At 38.1% G+C, this 26686-nt stretch overlaps 1 protein-coding gene across 28 annotated transcripts in view; it reads right to left on the reverse strand.

The window, feature by feature from the left end:
- The window catches only part of WNK1 (WNK lysine deficient protein kinase 1), a 135934-nt gene that overhangs the window by 25593 nt on the left and 83655 nt on the right, over positions 1-26686 (reverse strand). For 6 of the 28 annotated variants that reach the window (XM_082665253.1, XM_082665268.1, XM_082665265.1 and 3 more), the window contains exons 5-12: positions 22464-22552; positions 20334-20553; positions 18642-18975; positions 17687-17874; positions 9556-9639; positions 2797-2946; positions 1030-1470; positions 18-296 (exon numbers count right to left, since the gene is read on the reverse strand). In XM_082665253.1, the coding sequence (XP_082521379.1) occupies positions 18-296; positions 1030-1470; positions 2797-2946; positions 9556-9639; positions 17687-17874; positions 18642-18975; positions 20334-20553; positions 22464-22552 (1785 nt within the window). Of the gene's footprint in view, positions 1-17; positions 297-1029; positions 1471-2796; positions 2947-9555; positions 9640-12081; positions 13324-17686; positions 17875-18641; positions 18976-20333; positions 20554-22463; positions 22553-26686 lie in introns of all 28 variants that reach the window. The other 22 variants (XM_082665266.1, XM_082665264.1, XM_082665263.1 and 19 more) reach the window with 15 other exon arrangements.

Genomic DNA, 26686 nt, shown 5'->3' on the forward strand with positions numbered 1-26686 from the left:
GCAGGAATTCCATTTACCTCCAGAGCTGCTTGCTGGGAGGATGTAGTGGGGGCTTGTGCTAAACTCACTGCTGGCTGGGACACTTGAACCTGTCCTCCTATACTGCCCACAGGAACCAAAAGGCTTGATTCCACATAAGGCTGCACCACTGTAGGAAAGTAACCTGGTGCAGCCAGTGCTTCTGCCGGCATGGGAGGGGACAGGACTGTAGAAGGAATGCACACAGAAGCCACGCTGGAAGAGGGAGCAAGATTTGAGTCTCCTGGGTACTGTGGTGGCAGTCGAGGTGGGAAGCCCTGTGACAGAAACGAGGAAGGGGAATTAGTGCAGGTTGGGTCATCAAATGAGTAAAACAGCAAGACAAGCAAGAAAAAAAAAAGAAAAAAAAAAAAGGGAACATAGTGAAGAAAAGTAGCCTGATCTTTTTCTAATAATTTAAAGAAGATTCTTGAAATGAAATGGTTAACTGATTTCAATTTAGGGGACAGGACTGTACACAACTATACTTCTAAGTTGCTATTTTTTCCCCTCCTGGAGACTATTTAAATAGGAGGAATAGACATAATTCCTTCTAGAAAATACCTACTTTCTACCCGATCAAACAGGAGAATGCAAAAACTCTTCAAGGTATCAGTCATTCCAGTCATATAATGACTTGCTAATATTCTAAATCTAAACCCTGAAACTTTTTACTGATACCATGTCGGCTACCCATATTTACTCTTCCCATAAAAAAAAGCCTGATATATTCTATTATTAGCCATATCTAGCTTTCAATCAGCTTACACTGAATATTGAGAGAACCATTTTTCTCCCAAGAGATGTCTTGGGAAAAATGGGAATGAGTCATCAGACATCATCGCCCTGTCCTTTCTCAGAATTTACTATTTTAGCATCTCTGGTTGAGATCAGCAACTTTTGTTATTGTTAGTTATTCTGATATTCAGTTATTAGGTTTTTAAGTCCTTGATGTTCTATCATTAGAACCAAACCCTCTGGTGCCCTCCTTCTCACCAGCCAACACGGTACCTGGTAGAGAACATCTCCAGAGGGGAGTGGAGCCTCAGCAGTCTGCCCGAGGTTAGCGGCTATCCCCATGGACTGAACTGCTGGCTGCAGGAGCTGCGGGTGAGCCTGACTTGGCAGCTGAGTCACAGGCTGCAGGAGGGTGGGAAGCTGACTAGGGACCACAGCGGGTCCCCCTGGGACTGCAGCTGCTGGAGCAGAGGAAGCCAAGGTAAGCAGAGGCTGATTAATGCCAGCTGCCATGGTGACAGGAAGCGGGGAGAAAGCTGGCTGAGGAGCTGAGGGGATCTGAGAAACAGAGTACTGGGGGAGTGAGGAAGGCGGGAGTGGCTGTCCCACAGGGAGGAAGTGAGCACCAGAATGGACTGGAACGACTGAGGGCTGTGTCGCAACTGGGATCTGAGGTTCGCCTTGGATAGTTGGTACTGGCTGGGAAACTGGAAGCTGGGAAGGTAAAGAAAAACAAAACAGACAGACTTTAAAAAAAAAAAGCAAGGCTGCCAAAAGCAAGACTTATGTATTAGCCAAAAAGAAAGAAAATTAAAACAAACACCAAACCCTTGCATACATTAGTGTAAGTTAATGTGCCACATAAGAGCAGGGAGAGGACAACAGGAGACAGGGAGGCTGACAGACTGGCTGCTGTTTCAAATCTTTTGTGGCAGGAAATTTTGCTCATGCTTCATCGTTCAACAACAAAGAGAACCCTTCCATATGAAAGGTTGTTTTCTTTACAGCCTGGCTGAGATATGTTTCACATACCATAATCCAGTGGTATGTTTGCTGTCACTAAATCTACAACTGATACTACAGTGATGACTGAAATTCAAAGGACTTCCTTCCCAGTGGAGTTAGAGCTCATCCATAGTGCTTCCACAATTCTTAAGTCTAACACAGGCCTGTAAAAGTAGGTCTAATTACTATATTTCACTGATTGTACGATGCAATCATCCCTTTCCACCACCTGGTCATTTTAATGTTTATGACATTAAGATATATCTTACAATTAATGGTATGTCAGTTCTCAGTGTTACATAAAATAATGGTGCATTTTACAATTGACAGTATCTCAGATGTGATGAAATATGACAAAAACAATACAAGCACAAGCTGCCCCGATGTTAAAGCTGAAAAAAGGTCATTCAGAAGAGCTTATCTTCTACAGGGTTACTTTTCTTTTTTTTTTTTTAATATTTATTTATTATTTATTTGGCTGTGCCGGGTCTTAGTTGCAACACACAGGATCTTTAGTTGCAGCATGCGGGATCTAGTTCCCTGACCAGGGATCGAACCTGGGCCCCCTGCATTGGGAGCACGGAGTCTTAGCCACTGGACCACCAGGGAAGTCCCCAGAGTTACTTTTCAAGTGACTAGAAGGATAACTTAGGAAAAAAAATCATTCCATATAAGGGTTTTTTATGACTTCAGAAGGCAATGAAGGAAGGAAACAATGCATAAATCTACATGAAAACACAGCATTAACTGCAAACCTAGAATGATAGGTACAACTGACAATGCTAGAAAATGTCATAGGTTCAATTACTACAGCACCTTTATCAGTTCTATACCTGTCAAACTGATTTTAGGCTGATAAACCTAAAAGTTAAACATTTTTGGATTACTGCTGCTGTATATACACATTTATATTAACCAATGCATATACACAAAAGAAGCAATTTTCACTTCATTTCTGCAGTGAAAATAACCAATTTTCACCATTAGGGAAGGTAGAAGTCATGTGGCACTCCTTTCTAGAAGTTAAGCGTTCACCTGTTTTCCTGCTGACACATGCGAAAAGGACTGTGGAGGTTGAGGCTGACTTGTGGGCTGTGCAGTCATGGCCTCGCTGGAGGCTGACATCTGGGGAAGTGAATACTGCGCTGTCTGCTGAGAGGGGGTTGTCTGCTGCACTCCTTGCTGCTGAGAAGAAAACCATCACTCAGTTTTATTTCAAGTCATTAACAGCATGTTTCTAAGGAAGTATGTTTGCCTATCAGTGTCTGTAAAAGATGGCAATTTTAGTAATCAAGACATGCACAAACCCAAATTCACCAATTCCCCTTTTTACACATCTTTCTTTTTCATCTGGTGTTCTTTATTTGTGATGGTACAACCAAGAACTAACCCATGTTTCAAAGTTTGAGTCACCACTGGTTCTTCACCTAATAGGCTCCCTGCCCCAGTAGCAGCTCAGGTATTTATAAACACCTTCAGACACCATGTCCAAACAGACCCTCTCTTCTCCAAATTCCTCCCTCTTTGTTCCCATTTCTTGATAGCAGCTCTCACTTTGGTCCTATATTAAACTAATCCAATCTCTTCCTTTAATCTCTTTCCCTTCATCTATCAATATTTCATCAACTGTGTAATTAATTTGCTTAAAGAATAGCTTTGATAACGGCTACAAAATGGGAGAAAAGCATTGAATTTTGAACGTCAGCTTTACCATTTACTAGCTGTGATACCTTAGAGATTGCTCATTTTACTGCCAAAATGAGGTTTCCTTCTTTGAAAACAAGGACACTATCACTCAACTCAACGTACGGCAAAGGGAATGTCATCTGGAAATCAAGCATGTGCTAGGCACTCTGGTATAATACACCTAAACTTGATAAATGGCATGTAATTGTACCCAAACACTAAATTTTGCAAAATTAATGGCCCCCTCTAGCCTAACAAAAATCTGAACTTCATAGCTGACTTTCAAGCCTCTTTAATACCTATAACTAATTTAAAATTTTTAATTTTTTTTTTTTTTTTTGCGGTATGCGGGCCTCTCACTGTTGTGGCCTCTCCCATTGCGGAGCACAGGCTCCGGACGTGCAGGCTCAGCGGCCATGGCTCACGGGCCCAGCCACTCCGAGGCATGTGGGATCTTCCTGGACCGGGGCACGAACCCGTGGTCCCCTGCATCGGCAGGCAGACTCCCAACCACTGCGCCACCAGGGAAGCCCAAATTTTTAATTTTTAAATACAAAAACAATACCTGTTTGTAATAAAAATTTTAAGCAATATATTAGATTAATAGAGTTAAATGAAAATACCCAACCTCATTTCTCCACAGGCAATCACAATTAGGGGTTTGGTGCATCGACTTTATGAATTTTCTTCTATGCATAAGTGGTCATTTACACACAAGTTGATTTTGTTTTTAAAAACAAAACAAAAACACACCCGTTTTATAAATACTGTTCTCTGACATGCCATTTTCATTTTATTTATCAACGGCACTGATATCCTAATGATGAACACTTTGGTTGGTTGAATTTTTTGTTACTTGAAATAATGCTACAACCAATGGTAGCCTTTAGCAGCCTTAGCAGCCTGCAAACATGTAATTCAGTATATTATCAACTACAGTCACTATGCTGTGCATTGCATCCCCAAGACTTATTTATTTTTGTTTTTATATCTATTATGCATCTACCCACCTTAACAAGCATCCTAGATTTTGTTAGGTGATAATCTGCAAATAATATTTTTACTTTCCTGATATTTATTCCTCATTTCTTTCTTATTATACGAATTAAAACCATCAAAAGAATCCTGAAATGTAATAGTGACAGTAGTCATGTTTGTTTTATCCTTATTTAGCTCTGATAATGTATTCTTAACTTAAAAAAATTAGAACAAATGGCTGAATTATATAAAATTTATTTTCAGCAACTAAGATATATCGTATGTATCCAACTATAAGGCAGCTCTGAATATAAGACAATTTTGCCCATTTTCCCACTAAGAAACAAGAACCAAGAAAGTAGAAAACCTTTTTGGTTAACTTGAATATATTTAAACTTTAAGGAATTCACCGTGAACTATCTACAGTTATCTAAGTCATTAATTTTCATACCTAAATAAGATTGTCTTTTATATAAATATACTAATTCAGAAATGTTGCTCCCCTTGCCTCATTCAAAATCTTCACATGTAATTATACATCAGCATTTTTATCTTCAGGGAAGCTACACTATGAATGATCTCGCTTTTCTGGCGCATAACATAGTACTTGTTCTTTAAGTTGTGTCTTGAGATAAAATCTGCAGTGACAACCATCTGCTTGATTATTAGTATTAGGACAGTTCTATTGTTTTTGCAATTGTCTTACAGGTGTATATTCATGTAACCTTTAAGTGATCTTTAAATGTTATTAACAATGAAACTGGAACAGTGAAGTTGTTCCCCTAAGGACAAAATCTATGTTTAATGTCTTGGCATATATAAAACCAATTCTGTCAGATATTGCCTATAAACATTTCCAACTACATACACCCTTTAAGGTCCTTACAGGCACACTTGTTCTCAACAGTTTCACTTTATTCCATTAATATTTTTTTGTGTTATTGTTCAAAGCAAAGACCAGTAAGAGCCCCGTGATGTGAGCCTGATGAGAGTTTGACTAAGTGGTGATCTCCCTTCTTCGTAAAGGTTCAATCTGAGCAAATCCCCTGCCCCTTATATTTGGGCGCAAAATTACCTCTCTCCCGCACCCCCTTCAACGCAGACCCTTGCTTACATCACAATTTGGACTCAATCAGCTCTTTCCTGAACTCACACCTTCACTTATTTGTTTTTTGTTTTAGGCCGTGCCACGTGGCATGTGGGATCTTAGTTCCCTGACCAGGGATCAAACTAGTGCCCCCTGCATTGGGAGCACGGAGTCCTAACCAAAAGTCCTGACTTATCTGTATTCTAGCTACACTGAACCCAAGGTTTATTTGTTTCTGTCTCACAGCTTTCTACCTTGCTTATACTGCCCCCCTGCCCTTTTCTTTGGGCCTAGAATATTCCTTATCCTTCATCTGAATCTAACTCATAATCAGAGTCCAGTTCAAATGCTCTTTCATAAACCTACTGATATCCCCCTCCCTGCTCAGAAGAGATATAGTCTCCTCCTTTCATGGAGTCAGACTACTTGGATTTAAATTCTTTCTGTCTTTTAGAAGTTTGGGTAAAGTACTTAGCGTCTCCAGATCTCGTTTCAGCTTTCCCATCTGTACAATGGAAATAATGATAGTACCTATATTTTATATGATTCATAGAAGGATTGAATAAAAACACAGGTAGATTGCTTTGCACACTATATATGTTAGCTATTATGCTTACTCGTTTTGTAGGAGTTGACGTATATTGTTACCAGATTATTCAGGCTCCCTGAAAGTAGCCTTATATGATCCATCTTGGTAGTCCATCAGTGCCTAGCACATGGTCCTTCAGAGCATGAACTCAGTTAGGAAAAAACTGTTTAATTAGTGTTGTGTGTGTGTGTGTGTGTGTGTGTGTGTGTGTGTGTGTGTGTACTGTCAAAAATGAGCAGTTTTATAAACATATACCCTCACTCCTTGCTTAGAATAATTGTGTGTGTGTGTGTGTGTGTGTGTGTACTGTCAAAAACGAGCAGTTTATTATAAACATATACCCTCACTCCTTGCTTAGAATAATTGAGAGGCATGTATGCCAGTTATACATTAAAGCATTTATAGAGAAGTGGCACCTCTGGATAGGACAGGAGTATATGGTTTTTTTTATTTTTGCACAATCACACTGGCTAATAATCAACACTTTAGCCAAACAAGTACTGTTTAGCATAGCAACTTGGCATCATGCTTTGCATAAAACTGCCTCTTGAAAACAGCCTGTGACCGTGTACTATCTGTTGGACAAAGGTGCTTGAAAAAAATGTTCATGAGCCTCAGTTGAACAAAAAGTAAGAGATACCTACAGACTCTACATGTGCCCTATGGATGAAATTATTAAGGAAGCAGGGTAGCTCATGACCTTTCGTGGCAGCAAAATACTCAGATTTCCGGTAGGAGAAAGTTATTTCTGGTACCTCATTAAGACACGATATACCACTAGAAGAGATTCTTGATAAAAACGTGAAAAGAAGCAATCCTTTATTCAGTATATTTCAGAAACACAAGAAATAAAGTAAATTTCAGCTAAAGTTCATCTCTTTCCTCACATTAGTAAAATTAGAGAGATTGTTTCCTACGGTGGTGTTGGGACGTGACGGTATGCAAAACGAAAATCAGATCTAAAAACAGACTCTAACTGTACAGTACAGAAAGTTTACAATCTTCCTTTTCTATATATGGAACCCCAGAAGATAAAACAAAAAAATACAGCTCCTTGGGCACCTTTGCAGAATCATGAATCCCCGTAGAACTTTAATGAAGAAAAAAGAAAACTACTGTAGAAATCTTGGATTATGGTTTGTAATGTTTAGTTCTATCTATTGGCTATGCAACCCTGGAAAAGTTAAATATTCTAGACTGCATACACTTATTTAGATTGAGGGCTCAATTTTATGATTCTATTTAACTCATCCTATATTTAAAATAACTCACAAAATAAAAATATCTGAAAAAAGCATCACTGAAACGGGAATTTTTGTTTGTACTGTAGAGATAGCCATTTAGTCAGATCTTTTCCCAGAAGAGTCAAGCACCTGATTCTTTTAACCTGACATTTGTGGAGCTGCCCCCTGCCCCCCGACTGTGCATACTTTCATCACCATTAAACTCAATGGCTTATTTCACTGCTTCATAACAAATTCCTTTGGAAAAGGAAAAAGAGACCATACACTTAAATCTGCACATTTTATTGGTATTGGCCTGTGTCCAATGATAAGCGAATTAGGAGACTTGTATCCATGATAGCGTTTCTGTCCTCACTCAGCTTTATGTAACTTTTATTTTGTATTCTTATCAGGGGTTGTTAATATAATTAAACCTGTTAAGCTTGGCAAAAATGTGACTACTTGAACGTAACTATAAATATATATAGATTCAGATACTTGTCTGGAAGAAAGGGCACGAGCAAGACAAAACGTGTAATTCCCAGCCCTTCTATTCTATAAGATAGAGGTGTTGGCCACAGAGAAAATGTATATACAGGCATCTCGGAAATATTACAGGTTTGGTTCAGATCATTGCAATAAAGTGAATATTGCAATAATCCAAGTCACGTGAATTTTTTTGTTTCCTAGTGCATATACCTCACTGTAGTCTATTAAGTGTGAAACAGCATCATGACTAAAAAGACAATGTGCGTACCTTAATTTAAAAAATGCTTTATTAATAGATGCTAACCATCACCTGAGCCTTCAGCAAGTCATAATCCTTTTGCAGTAGTAACATCAAAGATCACTGATCACAGATCACCGTAACAAATATAATAGTAATGAAGATGTTTGAAATAAGTGTGGGAATTAGCAAAACGTGACACAGAGACACGAAATGAGCAAATGCTGTTGGAAAAATGGTGCTGACAGACTTGCTTGAAGCAGGGTTAATACAAATCTTCAGCTTGTTAAAAAAAAAAAAAAAGAAGAAGAAATGTAGTACCTACGAAGCACAAGAAAGCAAAGCAAAGTAAAACAAGGTTTGCCTGTATAACCAAGCTAATCTTGTACAAGGAACATCTAATCTTAAACCAGCATCAAACGACCACATGATCACATGCTGGACTGTGAGCAGGCCATTTGTAAGGAGAACTGAAAACTTAGTTTCAAAAACTGATAGAAACAAGCCAATTTAGAATTTGGTGGTTTGAAAACACACTGCATAGGGAACTATCAACAAAATAGTTCACTGGGAAGTTTTTATGACACATGTAGTGGCTATAAATTTTATTTGAAACAGATAATAAATATTCGATTGTGCCCCCAAAGCATTATTTCCATGTAAATAACTACTGTTAACTAATATCAGTGATGCACTACAGATATTTAATTTTACAATTACCAGTTTTGCTGTTGAATACATCAGCATTATACTAATCCCTTGAGTTCTCTGAACCTTTGGGAACAAATTCCCCAAATCATTTTTTTAAAGTTCCTGAAGTCGTTGTTCTTAGGCTTTCATTCATTTTAGCATAAAATCTGATGCCCCACCCCAAAGATTAGAAATAATTAAAAAGGAGTGGAGCATTACTAGAGTCAAGCACAGTGAAAGCAATGGTAAAATGCTCACAAAAGGACAAATCGTGAAATACATACACACAAAAATGACATTCTTTGTACAGTTGATCCTCGAATAACACGGGTTTGAATGGCATGGGTTCACTTATATGTTAATTTTTTTCAGTAAATACATACTTCAGTACTATGCGATCCAAGATTGGTTTAAGCTGTCGATGTGTAACTTCAGAGAGGGAGGACCCACTATAAAGTTATGCACATATCTCTGACTGTGCAGAAGGCCTGTGCCCCTAACCCCCTGTGCTGTTCAAGGGTCAACCGTATTGTTAAAATAGCGTAGAATCATCTGTTTAAGAAGGCACATAAAGTATGTCAGTAAAGATAATTCTTTTGAATTTCAATGTATGTCTAATCTAATAGACCATTCAAAAATACATTAAACAAAAGATTTTCTAAAATGTTACTGAAGACAGGAAATGTTATGCCTCTAGATTTTCCTTTCAAAAAACTTAGCAAGCCATTTACATCAGGAATCCAATTCATGAAAGACGTAAACCAGTGTTTTGGCTATTGCTAATCCATAAAACGTAGCAATGAGTTGCTCTCACCTGCTGAGAATGTTGTATGGGTTGGGAGGATGAAACCCCTGTTAAACTACTTGAAGATTGCTGACCCTGGCTCTGCCCCTGTGCCTGAAGGAGAGAAGTGAATACAAAAAATTAGAGCAGCCCAAAGGTACGTTTATACAGAGGTCAGGATTTTGCAATAAATATGTGAGCTCCTGAGAGTCTGCCTGAGCAAGATGAAACATTCGCTTGATTAAGTATGTAGGGAGAGACCACTGGGGCATGTTTTTAAAGAGAAGGTTAGAGAAGGATCATATTACAGAACATACTCTGATTCCATGCAAAAACCACTGATGGTTAAAACCTAACCTACCCCGCTGCTCAGGCTATATTTTTTGCCAAAATAGTAAGATTCAAAATAAAATTATTATTGAAAATAATCAGGAAAAATAATAAGACTATCAATGTGAAAAAACTATCCAAACGATTAAAGAAAAAAGGGTATTTAATAATGCTATTTGGTTCCTTTTGCTATTTCTTGTAGTGCTATAGCGACTTTTGTCAAAAACGTAAAAATAATTATCATCATTACCTGCCAAGTACCTAGAGCAATGGCTCTCAACCAGGGGCACTTTGCGAACCCCATGCCCCTTCCCAAAGATGTATGGCAGTGCCTGGGGCTAGTTTTGGTTGTCACAACTGCTACTGGTACTTGGTGGGGGGAGGCCAGGGATGCTGCTAAACACTCTACAAATGCACAGGGCAGCCCTCACAGCAAACAGCGATCTCACCTAAAATGTCCATACGGTTGGAATTTGAGAAACCCTCACCCAGAAGAGATCTTAAGTTAAAATAAATTAGAAGGTGAGAACTGAATGCAGGACTTGATAATAGGTGAGCTAAGAAAATGAAAAGGCCCAACTTTGCTGTTTCATTTCAGTTTAGAGGGGCTTCTCTGAAGCTTACTTGGATAGAACATCACATTCTACTGCATCTTAACCACTGTGAGTATACATTCTTTCTGCACCTTTTCTGTAAACTACCTGATGTTTGAAATTTCATTTTGGAAAGTTTAAAGGAGCAAGGCTGGCAGTGCATACACGTTCACAGTATGGGCTGGCAACCAGTGTGTTAATGTGAGCGTACCATACCGCGTGTACACACAGTTCAAGTTTCTAGATCTTTTTGCTTCTTAGTACTGCTCTAAGTAACTGATACTTTATGTATATTTTTGGGGTTATTTATGCCCCTGATGGGGGAAGAACATAGGAAGAAAGTCAAAGAAGAACATATAGTTCTTTATAAAAGAGTGGGATATTTAAAACATCTAAATGATATCTTGAATATATAATTGCCAAGTTTCCTATTTAACTGCATAGTCTCCTACATAAATTTTATAAGACTTATACATTTGACAAAATATATCAAAGGAATAATATATGAAATAGTCAATACTGACTCCACTTCTTGAATGCTATTACGTCCATCACTTTGTCTTTATTTGCAAGAGTGTGCATATGCTCATATTCATAAGCAACAAAATCTAAATTTGTTGAGGAAAAATCTAAGAACTGAGGTATCTAATGGTCTTTACCTTGCAACATGTACCACAAATCCCTAAAACAAAAACAAAAAAACCCCCGTCACCCACACTAGATTCTAACTTAGTTGCTAAAAATTAGAATCAGTCAATTTTGTGGATTAACATTTTATTTGAACAAATGATACACAGTGACCTGTTTGACTAATGCCTTTTTTTTTTTTTTTTTTTTGCGGTACACGGGCCTCTCACTGTTGTGGCCTCTCCCGTTGCGGAGCAGAGGCTCTGGACGCGCAGGCTGAGCAGCCATGGCTCACGGGCCCAGCCGCGGTGCGGCATGTGGGATCTTCCCGGACCGGGGCACGAACTCGTGTCCCCTGCATCGGCAGGCAGACTCTCAACCACTGCGCCACCAGGGAAGCCCTGACTAATGCCATTTTTAAAAGGCATCCTCATTTGTTAAGACAAATTCCTAAGATGTTTCCTCTCTGTCTTTTAAGATCCTTCCATACTAATGAAAACTCTGTATATTCCTAACACTACTTAAAAAAAAAAAAAGATTTCTTATTTTTCATTCTTTGCATTTTACAGGAAAAGAAATGTTATCTTCTCTATTTTTTTTTAAAAACTAGCCATGTTTGTTTCTAGGGAGAAAGAAATACTGCACATTAATATTTGTAAATAATCAATGCTCAGTCAACTTTACCGACATTTATGTGTTCACTAATAGCTGAAAACTCTGTCCACTCTACATATGGACAGAAGTAGCTGATTTTGATGAGTAACTAAAATTCTAGTTTGTGTGCTCTCTTTTCCAAGGGTGTACACATGTTATTGGTAAATCGGGCCGCTTCGGTCTCATATTTTGCTCTTAAATACAAGTAGTTTAAAATCACCCCCCCGCAATGGAGAAACTCCATAATAAAATTAAACAATAACCCTCATGAATGGAAAGGAGGGATAGAAACCTTAAACGTAATGGTGCACAGTAGGGTAGTGTAAAAGAACCGTGGAAGTTTTCCTATAACCTGTGGATGGAGTGCAGATCCTCCTGAAGAAAATGAGGCAGATAAAACCTGCGGAGATGTGGCTCCTTGGGGGAAACAGAAGAAAAGTGGGGATTCTTGTAACACTGTCTGAGGCAGACGGATAAAGGGTAATGAGACGTCAGAGCCAAAAGATGCAGCTGCTCCCCCTGTAGGGGGAGGTGATTGAAAATCACTGGGGTCTGAAGAAGTGATTTGTGAGGAATCACTGGAATATTCTGGGCTTCCTATGGGCCAGCTCTGTCCGGTGGGCTCTACCACAGAGACGGTCAGTTCTGGGGCCTGGAAATCATGCTGTTCTTCAGTCACAGGCTGCAGGCGGCCGTGTAATCCTGTGGATTGAGGAGGTGGTTCTTCCTGATTCAAGTCCACAGCAACCTGTCGATTTCGGTAAATGCGCTGAGGCAAAACTCCTCCTCCTCCTTCTCCTGAAGAGGAGCATGGAGTACGAGCGTGAAACTCAAATACACAATTGCTTCTGCTCTCATTGTTATGAGTTAACACAGCAGGTGCAGAATGAGGAAAAAAGACAGGGTGAAATTTCAAGCCTGTAGCATCTGTACTGATAGGTGCAGAAATGCTAGAGAGGGGAGATCCTGGGCTCAGTCCAGAATCTAATCTTAAATTCTGGAGGTGTCCTACCACGAAAGCCTGTCCGGATGGAAATTCAAAGACAGAACTTGAGGTAGGGCCCCCTTGCCCTGGCTTCTGTTCAGGTGTCTGTCTCATAGGACTTGACAGGACTGGTGAGTTGTATGGAATGCCCTCAAACTGTTCTGCCACCTGGGCCTGGTATTGTACCCCAGCTAGATACACTGCTTCCTGAGGAACAAAGTAGTGAGCTTCTTCCGGAAGTACTAGTCCAGGTCTATAGTCACTGTAAACTTGAGTTGGTTCAAACATAGGTTGGACCTGTATCTCACATGGCTCTCCAGTGACTCTACTGGCTGCAGTACCCAACATAACTACAGCCTCTGGTGTCCAGTTAGTTGGGCTGCCACCAGGTGGAAGAAGATTTTGGCCAACAGTCCTCAGCAGGGGTTGGAAGTGGTGAGTTTGGGCTTCCAGGAAGGAGGTGCTCTTACGCCGCTGGGAAATGGCCACCTTCGGTGGACAGGTGGGAGGTGGTGAAAAAGAAACTGGACGTTCATGAATAGTTGGGAAAAATATCTGTGATTCTGGGTATGTTGGGGTCCCCCCACACGGATGCGCCATGGACTGAGGCTGTATCAACATGAATAAGACAAGTAATTCATACATTCATATGTGAAATTACATTGACATGCACAATTGGGTAACTCTGTGTAATGCTATGAAACGGTTACACCAAATTTATAATTAATAAAGAAATAACAATGCTTTTGGAAATTATGTGCATAGTAAAAATCCATTAAATACATCCAGGGTCAATAAAATTATTCTGTGGGACTCTTTGCATTAGATAAGAGCTGCTTTTCCACAACTTTCCCCTCTCAAAGGAAATGGAAGAATTTAACCTTCTAAGTGATTATTCTGAATTTACCTACAATTTGTATGTTCACTTATAACTGTACCAAGTCTTCCTACTCTGAAGCCTTATTGTCTGCTGGTGTGTTAGAGGCTTCAAGGGTTCATTTCTGATCAACTAACAGTATGTCTTCTGACTAGAAATCAGAAGAGATTTTTGGTGTACAGTAAAATATACACCACTTGGCCAGTGACTGTCATGTCTTTCCCCTGTCTGCCCCGAACCAAATGCAGTTAATTTTACTACATGAAACATGTTACAGATGCCAAATCATTGAATGTCCACTTTTCTGATTCTAGTTGTGTTGACTAATTTGGTGTTCAAAACAGGTGAAAAGGATAATTGCACACTGTAATAATTCACTTTCACGGACTCTTTTTTTAAAAGGGTAGATCAGTTTCATTCTTTCAATAGGGAAGACCCCTATCAAATAGGCAAAATGGCTCCACTGTTACTTCTTCACAACAGCTAAAAGGAGGTTTCTGTTTTGACTCAGAATGCTCCATCTTACTGTTGTTTATTCAAAGAGTATCCCAAAGCCATAAAACACTATACAGTTAATCATTCTCCTAGGTAAAAATCTCAAGATTTGGGGGTTGCTAGATCAGAATGTTAACTAAATTCTCTATCTGGAAAAGCAGCAGCAAAGTACCACAGTGTTTAAAACAACTCTGAAAGATAGACCTTCCACAGACAGTAATGGGGCCAAAGAAAATCACATGTACTATATACGTATCTAATGTGTTCCATTAGAGTCAAGATCCCACCTTATTCAAAGAAAAAAAATTCCCAAGAGGGAACATTATGTGGGGGCTTTTAGTTTGTTGACACCTCATTTTAAACAGCTAACAAATTAAAAGCAACTTTCCCTCTTCAATTATTCTTCACTCACTATTGGAAAAAAATGGACTCATCCATTGTCATTAGTGTCTCTTTGGAATAAAGTGAGAAGAAAACATGTTTGGGTAATGTCTGATAAAGAGAAAATTTGCTTTTATTAAGCCAACGAGTTTAAAATTAAATAATACACACATTCTTTGCTAAGATATGAAAATGCAAGGATCTAAATACGTTGGTGGGGGACAGGAGAATATAACAAAAGCTCAATTTTATGGCTCCCCGCTGATAGATGCCAAGGGTGTTAGAAGCATTCTCTCTCATGACCCCCTTGCTTTTGTCCCCCTTAAAGCCTTACATAACAAAAAGTTATGGGAAACCATAGGAAAAACTGGTAACGTAAAAGCATAATATATTAGTAAGTCTAGCCCTGTTCTTTACTTAATTTGTATTAAAATTCTTGATGCCTGGATGTATTCACTGGTAATAAGTTTTGTCAGGAAGTTTATGTTACATACAGTACTGACAAAGAGGGAAGGCAGGCTGGAGCGTCGGTGCTTGCGCTGAAAGGCAGAGTGCATAGGCAGGACACTCTCCAATGCTTTAGAAAGCTTTTCGGCAGAGGTGTCCTCGGGGGCAGTCCGAAGGAGGGAAGGAGAAGGAGGTGCAGACAGCACTGGTGGTGGGGTGGAAGGAGCACTGGGAGAGAGGCGGGACAGAGAGGGAACAGCAGAAAGATGGGGGACACAAACTGACATGCTACGGCCACGACGAGGCTAAACAGAAAACAAACACACACATGAAAAACATAGCACTCTGAAAACAGGATAACCAAAGGTACAATGGTAACAGGGCATACTTGACATAAAGAAATGTTCCATCCTCCTCAATTCCACAAAGCCATGTTTTGAGGAGAGACGGAATCCCGCAAAGCACAGTTGGCAGATCGTAACTATTGTCTCTGCACTGTTGGTCACGTATGAACAACCACAACAATGACCAGGTATCTTCCTAAACATTCTGCAATAACATTAATTGTTATGAGTGTGCGAGTAAGAATGACTGACTGACTGAGGCAGCAGAACAGACAGGGAAAATGATGAATGGTGGCTTGCAGTTTCTGCAAACTTATTAAGATTAAACAAGAATGAATTCTATTAGTTTCACGTACATTATAAGATGTAGAAGATTTTAAGCCTGGATCGCTTTGCAGGAGCTCTGGAAACCTCAGACATAAAAGATTTCTCAGTTCTATTTTAGAAGGCATTAGACAAAAAAGTTGTTGGCTCACAGTATTGTACTTATTACACTTGCCTATCTTTATAAGTTAAAAAGTCATTTCCTACTAGGAAGAGCATTAGCTTTCTATACATAATTCGTAATAGATACAGGAAACATTCTGTATTTTTATTAAAGTAGTCAATGGAAAAATAACTGAAATGTGAATCTCTAAAGAGTAACGTTAAATTTTTTTCAGCCACATCAGAGGTTCAACTTTGGTTTACAAAGTTAGAAAGTCTGAAGCACCTTAACATAAAGGTTTTAATATAGCTACAAAGCAGTAAATCTAACGCTGCAAGGCTGTCCTGAGCAAATTTGTTATTTCCTTTCAGATATTGTGAACTGTGTAACTGATTACATTTTCTTTTTTTCCCACTCTTGCTTCTCTTTTATTCTTAATTCCACTTATAATTGATACATACTGTTGCAAGCCACAGTAAATTCTTTCTGGAATTAGAAAGGAATAATTATAAAAGTTTTGAAAAATCCTCAATATTTAATAACTCTTCATAATACTTCCACAGAATATTGTCATTAAAAGGCAAGAAGACTGTCATATTTCATTAAAGTCTGCTTTTAGAGCATCAAATGTAGCTATATTTGTGGCGCAAATATTTAACATCTTCATAAATGATCAGTCCATTTCCTTTTCTAAAACAGAGACCCAAAGTTCATAAACCCTGTCATGAGGGAAGCCAAGAGATTAAAAATAGTTTTAAAAAAATCTATAGTTATGATGATCCAGAAGAAATCAACAAGAGTAGAAAGTGACAAGAAATGCTGACAAATAATATTTGTTAGATCACAGAAATACACCTGTACAGTCTGTATAAAGCTCTTCTACCCTACCTACTTATCTTAAAGGTTAGAGAAGTAGGTTGTTAGAACATTAGTACATTGGAAGTTTTCTTTCTGTTACTGTGGCCATCCACCTTGAGACCTAGCCAAACATCTTTTATTCCAAGCTGTAGGATAAGAGACCACAACAAGCAGAAGTATTTTCTTACCAGAAAAAGACAGAGTTTCATTTAATGAAGAGCAAGAGTTCCACGAATTCAGATTAAAAGCTTTCTGAGAAAGAGGGACAATGTATCTGCCTAAAGATCTCACTAAACAAGGGCCCTACAGTGACCAGTAATTCTCAGTTCCTTCCTGAGGCAGAAAATGCATCTTATTCACCTCTGAAGACTTCACGGAGGGTCAATGTAAGAAATGGGGTATTATCTAATGATCTATTTGAACATTCTCTATATGAGAAGCAAGAGTGGCTAATGTAAAACATGGGTAATAATATGTGTGTATGTGTGTGTATATATGCATAGATATAAATGTATAAAATATTTCAGGATATAATTTCTATAAGTTGATGCTGAAAATAAATCAGTCATAAAACAGATACCAAAATAAAGGGAAAAAGCAAATGAACATATACTGGGGAAGGAACTCACGTCCAACACAGACTTTAAGGCAAGAACACGCACAGCAACTGATGACTGAACACAAGCGCTAAATTAAATGGTCATTCCTTCACTATAGAGTACTCACATGCAGCATTCTATCATGGCCTAAAGTCTTACCTGTGTTTTATACATTAAGACACCTTACAGAAAACACTCAGTAATTCTTTTAAGTAACTTCTGAAAAACTCTCCTTGCCCCCGCCCCCAAACCACTTGTGTGCCCGTCTTACACTGCTTGGAACAGTTTCAACACTGAAGGGCTAAAGAGAGCATTATCTTTAATCAAACGCAGATTGGTTTAAATCTTGTAAACAGTGTCTTCACACATTAATGTAGGTATCCTCCCCTGCCTGAATGACTCCGATTATACTCTGTGATAAACCTGCCTCCTTTGGTAATGCGCCATTTGTATTTTTTACTCTGGACTCATGCTGTTACTAATTTGGCAGAAGAGTCTGAACTGAACACATTATAGGCTTACACTCTCTTGCACAGCTACTCACCATACTTGAGGGTGGATATACCCCATGGGGCTGAGCCTGTGCTTGGACAACAGACGCTGTGTGCCCTGGGAGGGTGCCAGTGGAATGTGCCTGCTCATGCTGGGAACCATACGAAACTGTCTGTTGGCTGCTCACTCGAGACTCTGTGAAGACAGAAGATCCCTGACCACTGTCAACCGTCCCGTCAGCTGAAGGAGAAATAAATTGCCAAAAAACAAGACAAAGAGACAAATCATGAAAAGAAGGTTCACATTTTCCCATCACAAACCCCTGATTTTACGGTTAATTGGTTTTTTTCTTTGCACAGACCTGAACTAAATAAAAAATAAATACTAATTTTACTAAGTAGATTTCCATGTTTAAATGAGGGATCCATACAGAAAAAAGTTCTGTCTTAAAAAAAAAAAATTCCCTATCGCAGTATTTGCCCACCTGAAGAACAAGGGGAATAAAACAGAATGTTATTAGTCAGCCTGAAGTTTGACAGCTTCCGAAGTCTTAACTGTGGAGACCAGTGGGTCCTTAGTATTAAGAAGGTAGTTGAAAATACTAACTAGCAGTCTCATTAGTTTCTAGTTTATACGTTATTCAGCTTTGCTAAAAGAGCTGAACCGGATTAGTGGGTTCAAAAATAAGCAGCTAAGATAAACTTGTTATTTTTCACTACTAATTATATTTTAAGGAATTATAAGAAGTAGAGATCTACAAATTAGAACTTTCAAGATGTTGGAACCTGTAGAATTGTTTTATATCCTAATCCTATTTCCTCACTGTCCCATCCATATTCTATTAGCTATGGACGTAAGAAAGGTAGATGGCAACCATTTCAAACTTCTTATTGACACATTAGATTTCTACTTCAATACCAAGAGGTCAGTGCGAAATGATGACTGCGAAGATAAAAAGTCAACTAGGAGTCTCTTTAGCAACCCTGCGCGCTTCCCCCAGGACTCACACAACACAGACACACCAGGTGGCTGGTGCTGCAGCTGTTGGTGCTGATCTGCCTCGGGCTCCTCCGGCTCTACTTGTGTGGAAACAGAAGCTGAAGTGGTAGAGGCCGCAGGTCCACCAGTGCACGTCGAAGGGGGCTGCTGGGCTCCTGCCTGAGAAGCACTGGACTGCTGCTCCCCCTGCTGTTTGAGGCTGCTCTCTTCCTGCTTTCTTTTTTCTTGCTCCTCCCGCACCAACTGACGCTGTTCTCGCTTTCTCTTAATTAATGACACTCTATCTTTGATGGCTTTTGCCATGGTCTTGTGATCACCTTCACAGACATACCCAGAGTCTACCTGAAGGATAAAAGGGTACATTAGGAAGCAACAGGATATCAAAAGAAAACAAACCAAACACAAAAAAAGGTACTTTTGGGGAGAAAAGTAGAGAAGAAGGGGAAGAAGGAACTCTCTAAGGACTGGTCTTAACCAAACTGTGAAACTACTGGTCTGCATTATGCACTTCACCACCATATTCTGAGATACTCACGGGGTAGGTGCTATTATCTTTGTAGAAACTTATGGGGTACATGTACCTTCACTAACTATAACAACAAAACAATGGGGAACCAACCTAAACACCAAAGTTTTTATTTATTTATTTTTATTTTAAATTTTTATTTAATTTATCTTGGTTGCACCAGGTCTTAGTTGCAGCATGGGTGCTCTTTAGTTGTGGTATGCATGTGGGATCTAGTTCCCTGACCAGGGATCGAACCCGAGTCCCCTGCATTGGAGGGCAGATTCTTAACCACTGCACCACCAGGGAAGTCCCAACATCAAAGTTTTTAAACCAAAAGGCTCATTCTATTATATTCACTCTATTTCCCGCTCACATGTAACCATCAATATTAATATTAATATTAACCTGTGTTGCTTTTACTTCCTTTCACTAGACAACCACTTAACCAGATAAGACAACTGTGGTAAATATATGAAGGTTAAAAATAAAAACCTGACAATTAAAAATAAGTACCTCTTTCATACCTGACCCCTTCTCAGAAGTAAGTAGTACTGAATGGTTCTAACACATTCTAGCAGAGACCGTCTGTGAGTATCTTTGCACAGTAAATGGCTATTTAGTCACCATGGCAAGCCTAAGATGGGTGAAGAGTTTCCTTTCTGAACAGTGATCTTTTAGACATACTTCAAAAATGATTCACCAAGGGCTGCCTACTAATAATTGATCTTGAAAACTCCCTTTGAAGTAAAAACAATGTGTGATCTATTTATAGGGTTTATCCAGATGACTGATCAAAGGCTACTGTATCAGTATTTAGAAAACATACCTTGTCATTCTAACTAAATAGGTTATACTAATTAGGAGTCAGTCAACCTTACAGACTTTCAAAATTACTTCAGAATGCTTTCTGGTTTGTTCTCTCTCTTTCTGTATGTCTGTCTGCCTGCCTGCCTGTCTGTCCGTCCATCCATCCTTATACGTATCTATGTCTATATACATCTCCTAATATACACGTATCTATGTCTATACATGTCTCTTAAAATAAAAATAGCTTTTAGGGCCATTAATCAACACAATTTTATATCAGTGGAATATGCCATACACACTGCTTCATAAACTGCTTTTCTGCTCAACAGTATCAATGTATATAAGTCTACATCAATTTTTAAATGGCTGATTAGTGTTAATTTACCATTTCTTGAGCAACCTCTTCTGGCACATCTCTCTCCAAGTCAAAGGAAAACTCAATAGCTTCATTGTCTTTGTATTTCCCCTTTAATTTCTTAATATCTTCAATACGTAGCCATAATTTAATGGCTATCTTTTCGCCATCATCTTCTTCTGCTAATTCTACCCGTACCCCTGTTTCCTCCTGGAAGAAGGCATGGTTCAAAAGGTCTTTGATAGAGTATCTTCAAAAGAGAGGGGAAAGAAACAAAAAACAAAATACCATTAGATTTAAAAGATACTTTTCAAGTATGGCTGATTATTGTTATTGGAATAATGAAAACAGACTGCAAAAAGAAGAACAAGGGAAATTCTGTAACTCATTCTACATTGCTCCATTTGAACAGTGATTATAGTTTTATTCAAGTTACAGAACATCAGAACAATCTCATTTATGAATAAGAGCTCAAAGTGATACTTTTAAAATCTAATAATCTAATCTCATCTTAGTTAATACTGTACTAATAATAGCGAGTAATACATAGAATATCATAGCTTCAAAATATCACATAATCATTTACATAGTGCTTATAGTTAACAAAAAATCTCGTATGCATGATCTCATCTGATCCTTGACCAACATCCAATTAAATATCATTTCCTGATTATTAGGAAATGGATCCTCAGAGAGACTGACAATCTTGCTCACAGTTATAAAAGTCATAAATGGTGGAATCAAAACTCGAAAATCTTTTTATTTCTAGTACATTAACTTCTACTACAGCAACCTTTATTTACTCCAATATATCCTCTCAATTCTTTGTTCAACACCTTGTGTACTAGGCAAGCAGAAGTCTGATTGTGGAACAATTTTCTCTAGATAAATGGTCTCAAAATACCAGTAATCTAGTAAACTGTTCCATCCAGTAAAGAAACAAGAGTAACACACTCTAAGACTGGAGACAAATATTCCTTTATTTATAGTTTTTAAAAAAAGTTCTTAAAGAGATTAAAGACTCTCCTTTTTAATCAGTGTATATGAAAATAGAAACCCAACTAAATTTCTACTAAAAAGCCTTAAAGATCATGATGTTAAGTTCTTCCAAATAACAAAGTTGTGGAAAGAATATGAGACTGGAGAAGTGAAGATATGGAATTCTTTAATTTGGCTGATGTACCTGATCACTCGCATTCTTCAGGAGGTAGATTATGCTCAATTTACAATTTCTATCTGCACTACCTGGTCTACTTTTTCTTCTTTGGAGGGTGAGGGGGGATGGTGAAAGTAGATTATTTTTCAAAAACAGACACTGGACCTTTGCCATGCCTAACGGGTGATGAATCAGCTATATGGCAGATCAGATACTTGCCCCTCCTCTGAGAAAAGTCCTCTGTAAGCATAAATGACTAAGCCAGATCTCCTCCCAAGCTCTGGGTGAAGTCGTCTCTTTTTACTCAAAGGAATTTTGACATTTTGCTCTTCTTCAGTTCTGGCATAGTAACAGCAAATCAAGACCTGCATAGCTGAGTTGATTTTAAAGAGCCAATGTTTTATTTCATCTTTTAGAATTCAATGGGTAAAGGACTAAGGAACAGATCTGCTGCATTAAGGACAGAACCCTACTGAGTTTTACAAATCATGCTGATGCTGTAAGTAGTTCTTACTGAATACAGCAGCTATGTTTAAGGTGGTTTTGGTTTAATTAAACTCTACCAAACCACATTCTTACAACATTTCAGTATACCAAATGTGAATACTACCTTCAATGGACAGAACTCTACTTTTAAAGATATTACAAGACAGGGCTTCCCTGGTGGCGCAGTGGTTGAGAGTCCACCTGCCAATGCAGGGGACACGGGTTTGTGCCCCGGTCCGGGAAGAACCCACATGCCGCGGAGCAGCTGGGCCCATGAGCCATGGCCGCTGAGCCTGCGCGTCCGGAGCCTGTGCTCCGCAACGGGAGAGGCCACAACAGTGAGAGGCCCGTGTACCGCAAAAAAAAAAAAAGAAAAAAAAAAGATATTACAAGACATAAACAGAGAAACTAATCACAAGTAAAGTATTAAATACACCTTAGATTGAGTGTTCTATTGAGAGCCTATTACACTTGAAGTTTTTGTTTAAGCAATACCCAGGTCAAAAGAGACAACTTACCTTTCATCTTTGTTTTGCCGTATGCATCCTTCAATAATTTCCTTCACTTCAGGAATTGCTACTTTGTCAAAACTGGCTGGCTTCACCCCCTGAAAATCATAAAAATAGCGACAGAAACAGGTTAACAAAGACAGGGACTTTGAACTTTATTTTTACTTGCCTCTTAAGGTTCTACTAGATTCCTTCTTACCATCCTGGCCTTTTTCTGATTTGCCTGCAGGATCTAGTCCATGCAGGGTTAGAGCTCGGAAATGGCAATTTAGCCCCTTCGAGATAACAATAGGGAATAGTTAAGGTAGTGGAGTCACTCACTTCCATGGCTTCATATGGCTAGCGAAAAATTTAGGCTGTTGTTAACATCTTTTGCTGTGTTTCAGGTAATGGAAGTTACTGGCTAAAAAGAAGGCCAAATGTTCTAATTGGTTAGAAGATCTTCTGTTCAACCTCGTTCCCTAACACATTAATCAGCATAACATTTATGGGCATGAATTCGCATGCTCAGTTTGGCAAGTATTCTATTATTCTATTTTGGCAAGTATTCTAGTATTCTATTATTATATGTTATATTATATATGTCATGTTATATAATAATTCTATTATTATATGTTATATATATGTATTCTATATATTATATGTCTATGTTATACCTTAACAACCTCAACCAGAAGAATTTGGATTGGTTTGGCATAACTGGATAACTGAAGAGCAAACTGTCTTGTACATATGAAACATAAAATCACAAGTGATACATCAGACCCATACGAAAGACAAGCTCTCCAATTAATCTCCGAAGAAAATTCAATACTAAACAGTATCACAGTAGTATTTTAGAATCTTCACAAAGTGTAAATTTTTTGCAAATAAAATTTCAACAGTGTGTGGAAAATATATATAAGAAAGAAGAATAACAAACTACTCCTGTCTGAGAGGTGGTATGGAGAAAAACATCTCATTATCTATTCTTGCCTCATCTAAGTAACCACATGGATTGATTTGAAGTAGCAACACCGATATACTGTGCAAGTGGCACGGTAAGTCTATAACCACATAACACACAGGGAGTAGGAAACAGGAGACAGGACTAGAAAAGTTAGAATATATTATAAATTATAACAAGCTACTGTCTCAGTGATGATATATATTAGAATTAGTGATATAATTTGATAAATCACAGAAATGTGTGTAATCTCTCACAGATTGAAATGAAATATATCAAATGGTTAGCTCTAAAGTCTTTAAATACTAGGGTTGTGGTGGGATAATTCTCATCAATTACTCACTACATTATTCAAAAGTTCTAAAGATAAATCAATCAATCAATTAATTAATTTAAAAAGGGGAAGAGACTTCCCTGGTGGCGCAGCGGTTAAGAATTGGCCTGCCAATGCAGGAGACACGGGTTCGAGCCCTGGTCCGGGAAGATCCCACATGCTGCGGAGTAACTAAGCCCATGTGCCACAACTACTGAGCCTGCGCTCTAGAGCCCGCGAGCCACAACTACAGAGCCCGCGCGCCTACAGCCCGTGCTCTGCAACGAGAAGCCACCACAATGAGAAGCCCACGCACTGCAACGAAGAGTAGCCCCCACTCGCCACAACTAGAGAAAGCCTGCACACAGCAACAAAGACCCAACACAGCCAAAAATAATCAATCAATTAATCAATCATTTTTTTTAAAAAAGTCCTGATTTGGAGGAGTCTCCCTCTAGGGCTAACTTTCCACAACACGAAACTGTCTAATAAGGCTGACCCTAAAGTTAAAAATCCATGTATTTAAAATGTTTGTTTCTAAGTAATGACTACAAAGATAAGTATTTGTATTTTCCTCAATCTTTTTATTTTTCAAGGCCAGCTAAGTTTTCCAACTAGTCTTTGTCTTCACATAATCATTCTAGTGAAAACAAAAAATAATGCTGCTGAAGCAGAAGAATGCTTTAACTGAGCAAGCTGGTATGGTATTTCAAATTAAAGCTAAAGAAAACAGGAACTGTTTTAAGGAAAAAAAGGATGATACTCACTAAAAGTTCTCTGGTAGTAGAAACACTGGGAATTTTGTTTTATATTTGTTTTTCTACAATAAACATGTAAAAGTATATAAAAGCAAACTTTTAAGATGCTATTTATGAATATAATGGGAAAAACAATCTAGAATACCATATATTAAGTTCTTAGAACATTCACTATTGGCAGAAAATTATCTGAAGGACTGTTCTTTGCTAAAATTGGACATTAATACACAGTTGGCCTTTGCATGTAAAGACATTCCATATGTTACAGGGAAGTAGTTAAAAGAGGATATAGACTATGATTAGAAAAAATGTTCCTACTTCCATAAACACATACACTTTAGAGGAATGTAGTTTAGCCTTCTGGCAATAAAATTCTACATACTGAGTTAATAAATCACACCTATACTGACTATATTAAAAGACTCTTCTGTTTCAATTTAGCATAGGCATATTGGAAAGATCAAAGGATGTAACAGAAGACTTGAAATCACTGTGAACTGGACAAGCAGAAGCAGCTCTGAGCTTCAGAGTCCCTCTCTAGCAAATGGGGATAATACCTGTCCAACTATATTAATGGGAACTAGAATCATATGTGATTATCTAGGTTGACATCTCTTTGAATTATTAAGTTTGCTGACCTAAGGCACACCTCTGACTTCAAAGGCCATCACCAAAGATAATAAAGCTTACAGTTAAAAGGAAGCAAAGGATTCTCTTCGAAAAATAATCACTAAGATCCACAGTGAACCTGCTTTCATCCTTGGTTATCCTTAAAAATAACCCTCTTGTTAATCCTACCTATGCAGACATACATACATTCATGACTTTACAAACAGGAATTCCTATTTACAAGTAGAAATGCTAGTTGAACAAATGAGATATAAGGTCATAATGACAAAACCAGCAACTACGCATCATATAACATGTTGACTCTGCTAGGTTAAGCTGCTTTCTCAACATATAGCCAAGATTTAGGTACAGAAAATTCCATACCAATGCTACACAACATATTCAGATGCCACTGCTGCCTTAAAAAATGTTGCAGGTGCCAAGACAGCCAATAAAACGGAGACAGTCCAGCAGCTGGTATTAAAACATTACCCACTGAGATAATGAAAAAGACAAGAAGAAATCTCAGCAACCATCAAGAAACCAGAATTATCAAAATATCTAACAGAAGTATTCTGAATCATTTGCAAAGAAGCAAGAATATCTAGGGATTATATCCTAAAAATGACCAAAAAAAAAAAAAAAAAAGTAACAATGAGCATGAAACGTCAATGACCCTGAAAGTGACCTACAGAAAACGCATCTGGGACACATGATGGAAAGCTGCTTAAAATAAACAAGCACACGTTTCAATACACAGCACTCATCATACTTAGAGGCTTCTTGTTCTTAAGAGATAAGAGAACTCTAATATGTATAAAATGGATAACTAATAAGAACCCGCTGTATAAAAAAATAAAATAAAATTCAAAAATTAAAAGAGAGATAAGAGAACTCTATTTTTTTATAATTGATAATTTTTTAAAATTAAAAAGTTGGTTTAAGATTATTCTAAAACACGATTTAAGCACCAGACAGAACAAAATAATGATGAGAAAATGTTTTAATGATAATATTTTCATCTTTTTTCCTTTTAATTTATGTATTTCAACAAAGATAATCAACTTAGAGTCTGAAAATCCTTCAAATGTCACCTCTTTTCTATACTGTCTGATTTAGCCCCAGAGAGTCCTATTCTAGTCCTGTTCTGACCAGCAGAAGCCAAGTTTTGCTCACCTATTCTGAATGAGGTTCAAAAATACAAAACAGAAAAGTGCTAAGGCAGATAAATTGGGCTAATGTTTTACATATAAGAAAAATTAAGTTAGTTAAAGACACGTACCCTGTCACTCCATCCTTCCAGAGCTAGCAACCTGCCAGCTCTAGAAATATTCTTCCTTACTGTTGTAATTCACAGGATCTCTCTTTAGGCAGCAGTGCCATATTATGTGTTTTGACATGGGACAGTAACATGTTTCTCTGCATTAAACAAAAGAACTTCTTGAACAGCTAACGTACATTCATTTAAGACACTTCTGCGATTATATAAAATTATATATTCTCTTAAACAAAAAAACAAAGGTGACTCTTGTGCAGTCTTAAATGGAGTACAAAAAGAAAACAATAACAACAATTGTGACTCTCCAAGGGCACACCGAGAGTTGAT

The sequence above is a fragment of the Grampus griseus genome (assembly GCF_964374135.1).
Source record: "Grampus griseus genome assembly, chromosome: 11".
Lineage (NCBI taxonomy): Eukaryota > Metazoa > Chordata > Mammalia > Artiodactyla > Delphinidae > Grampus > Grampus griseus.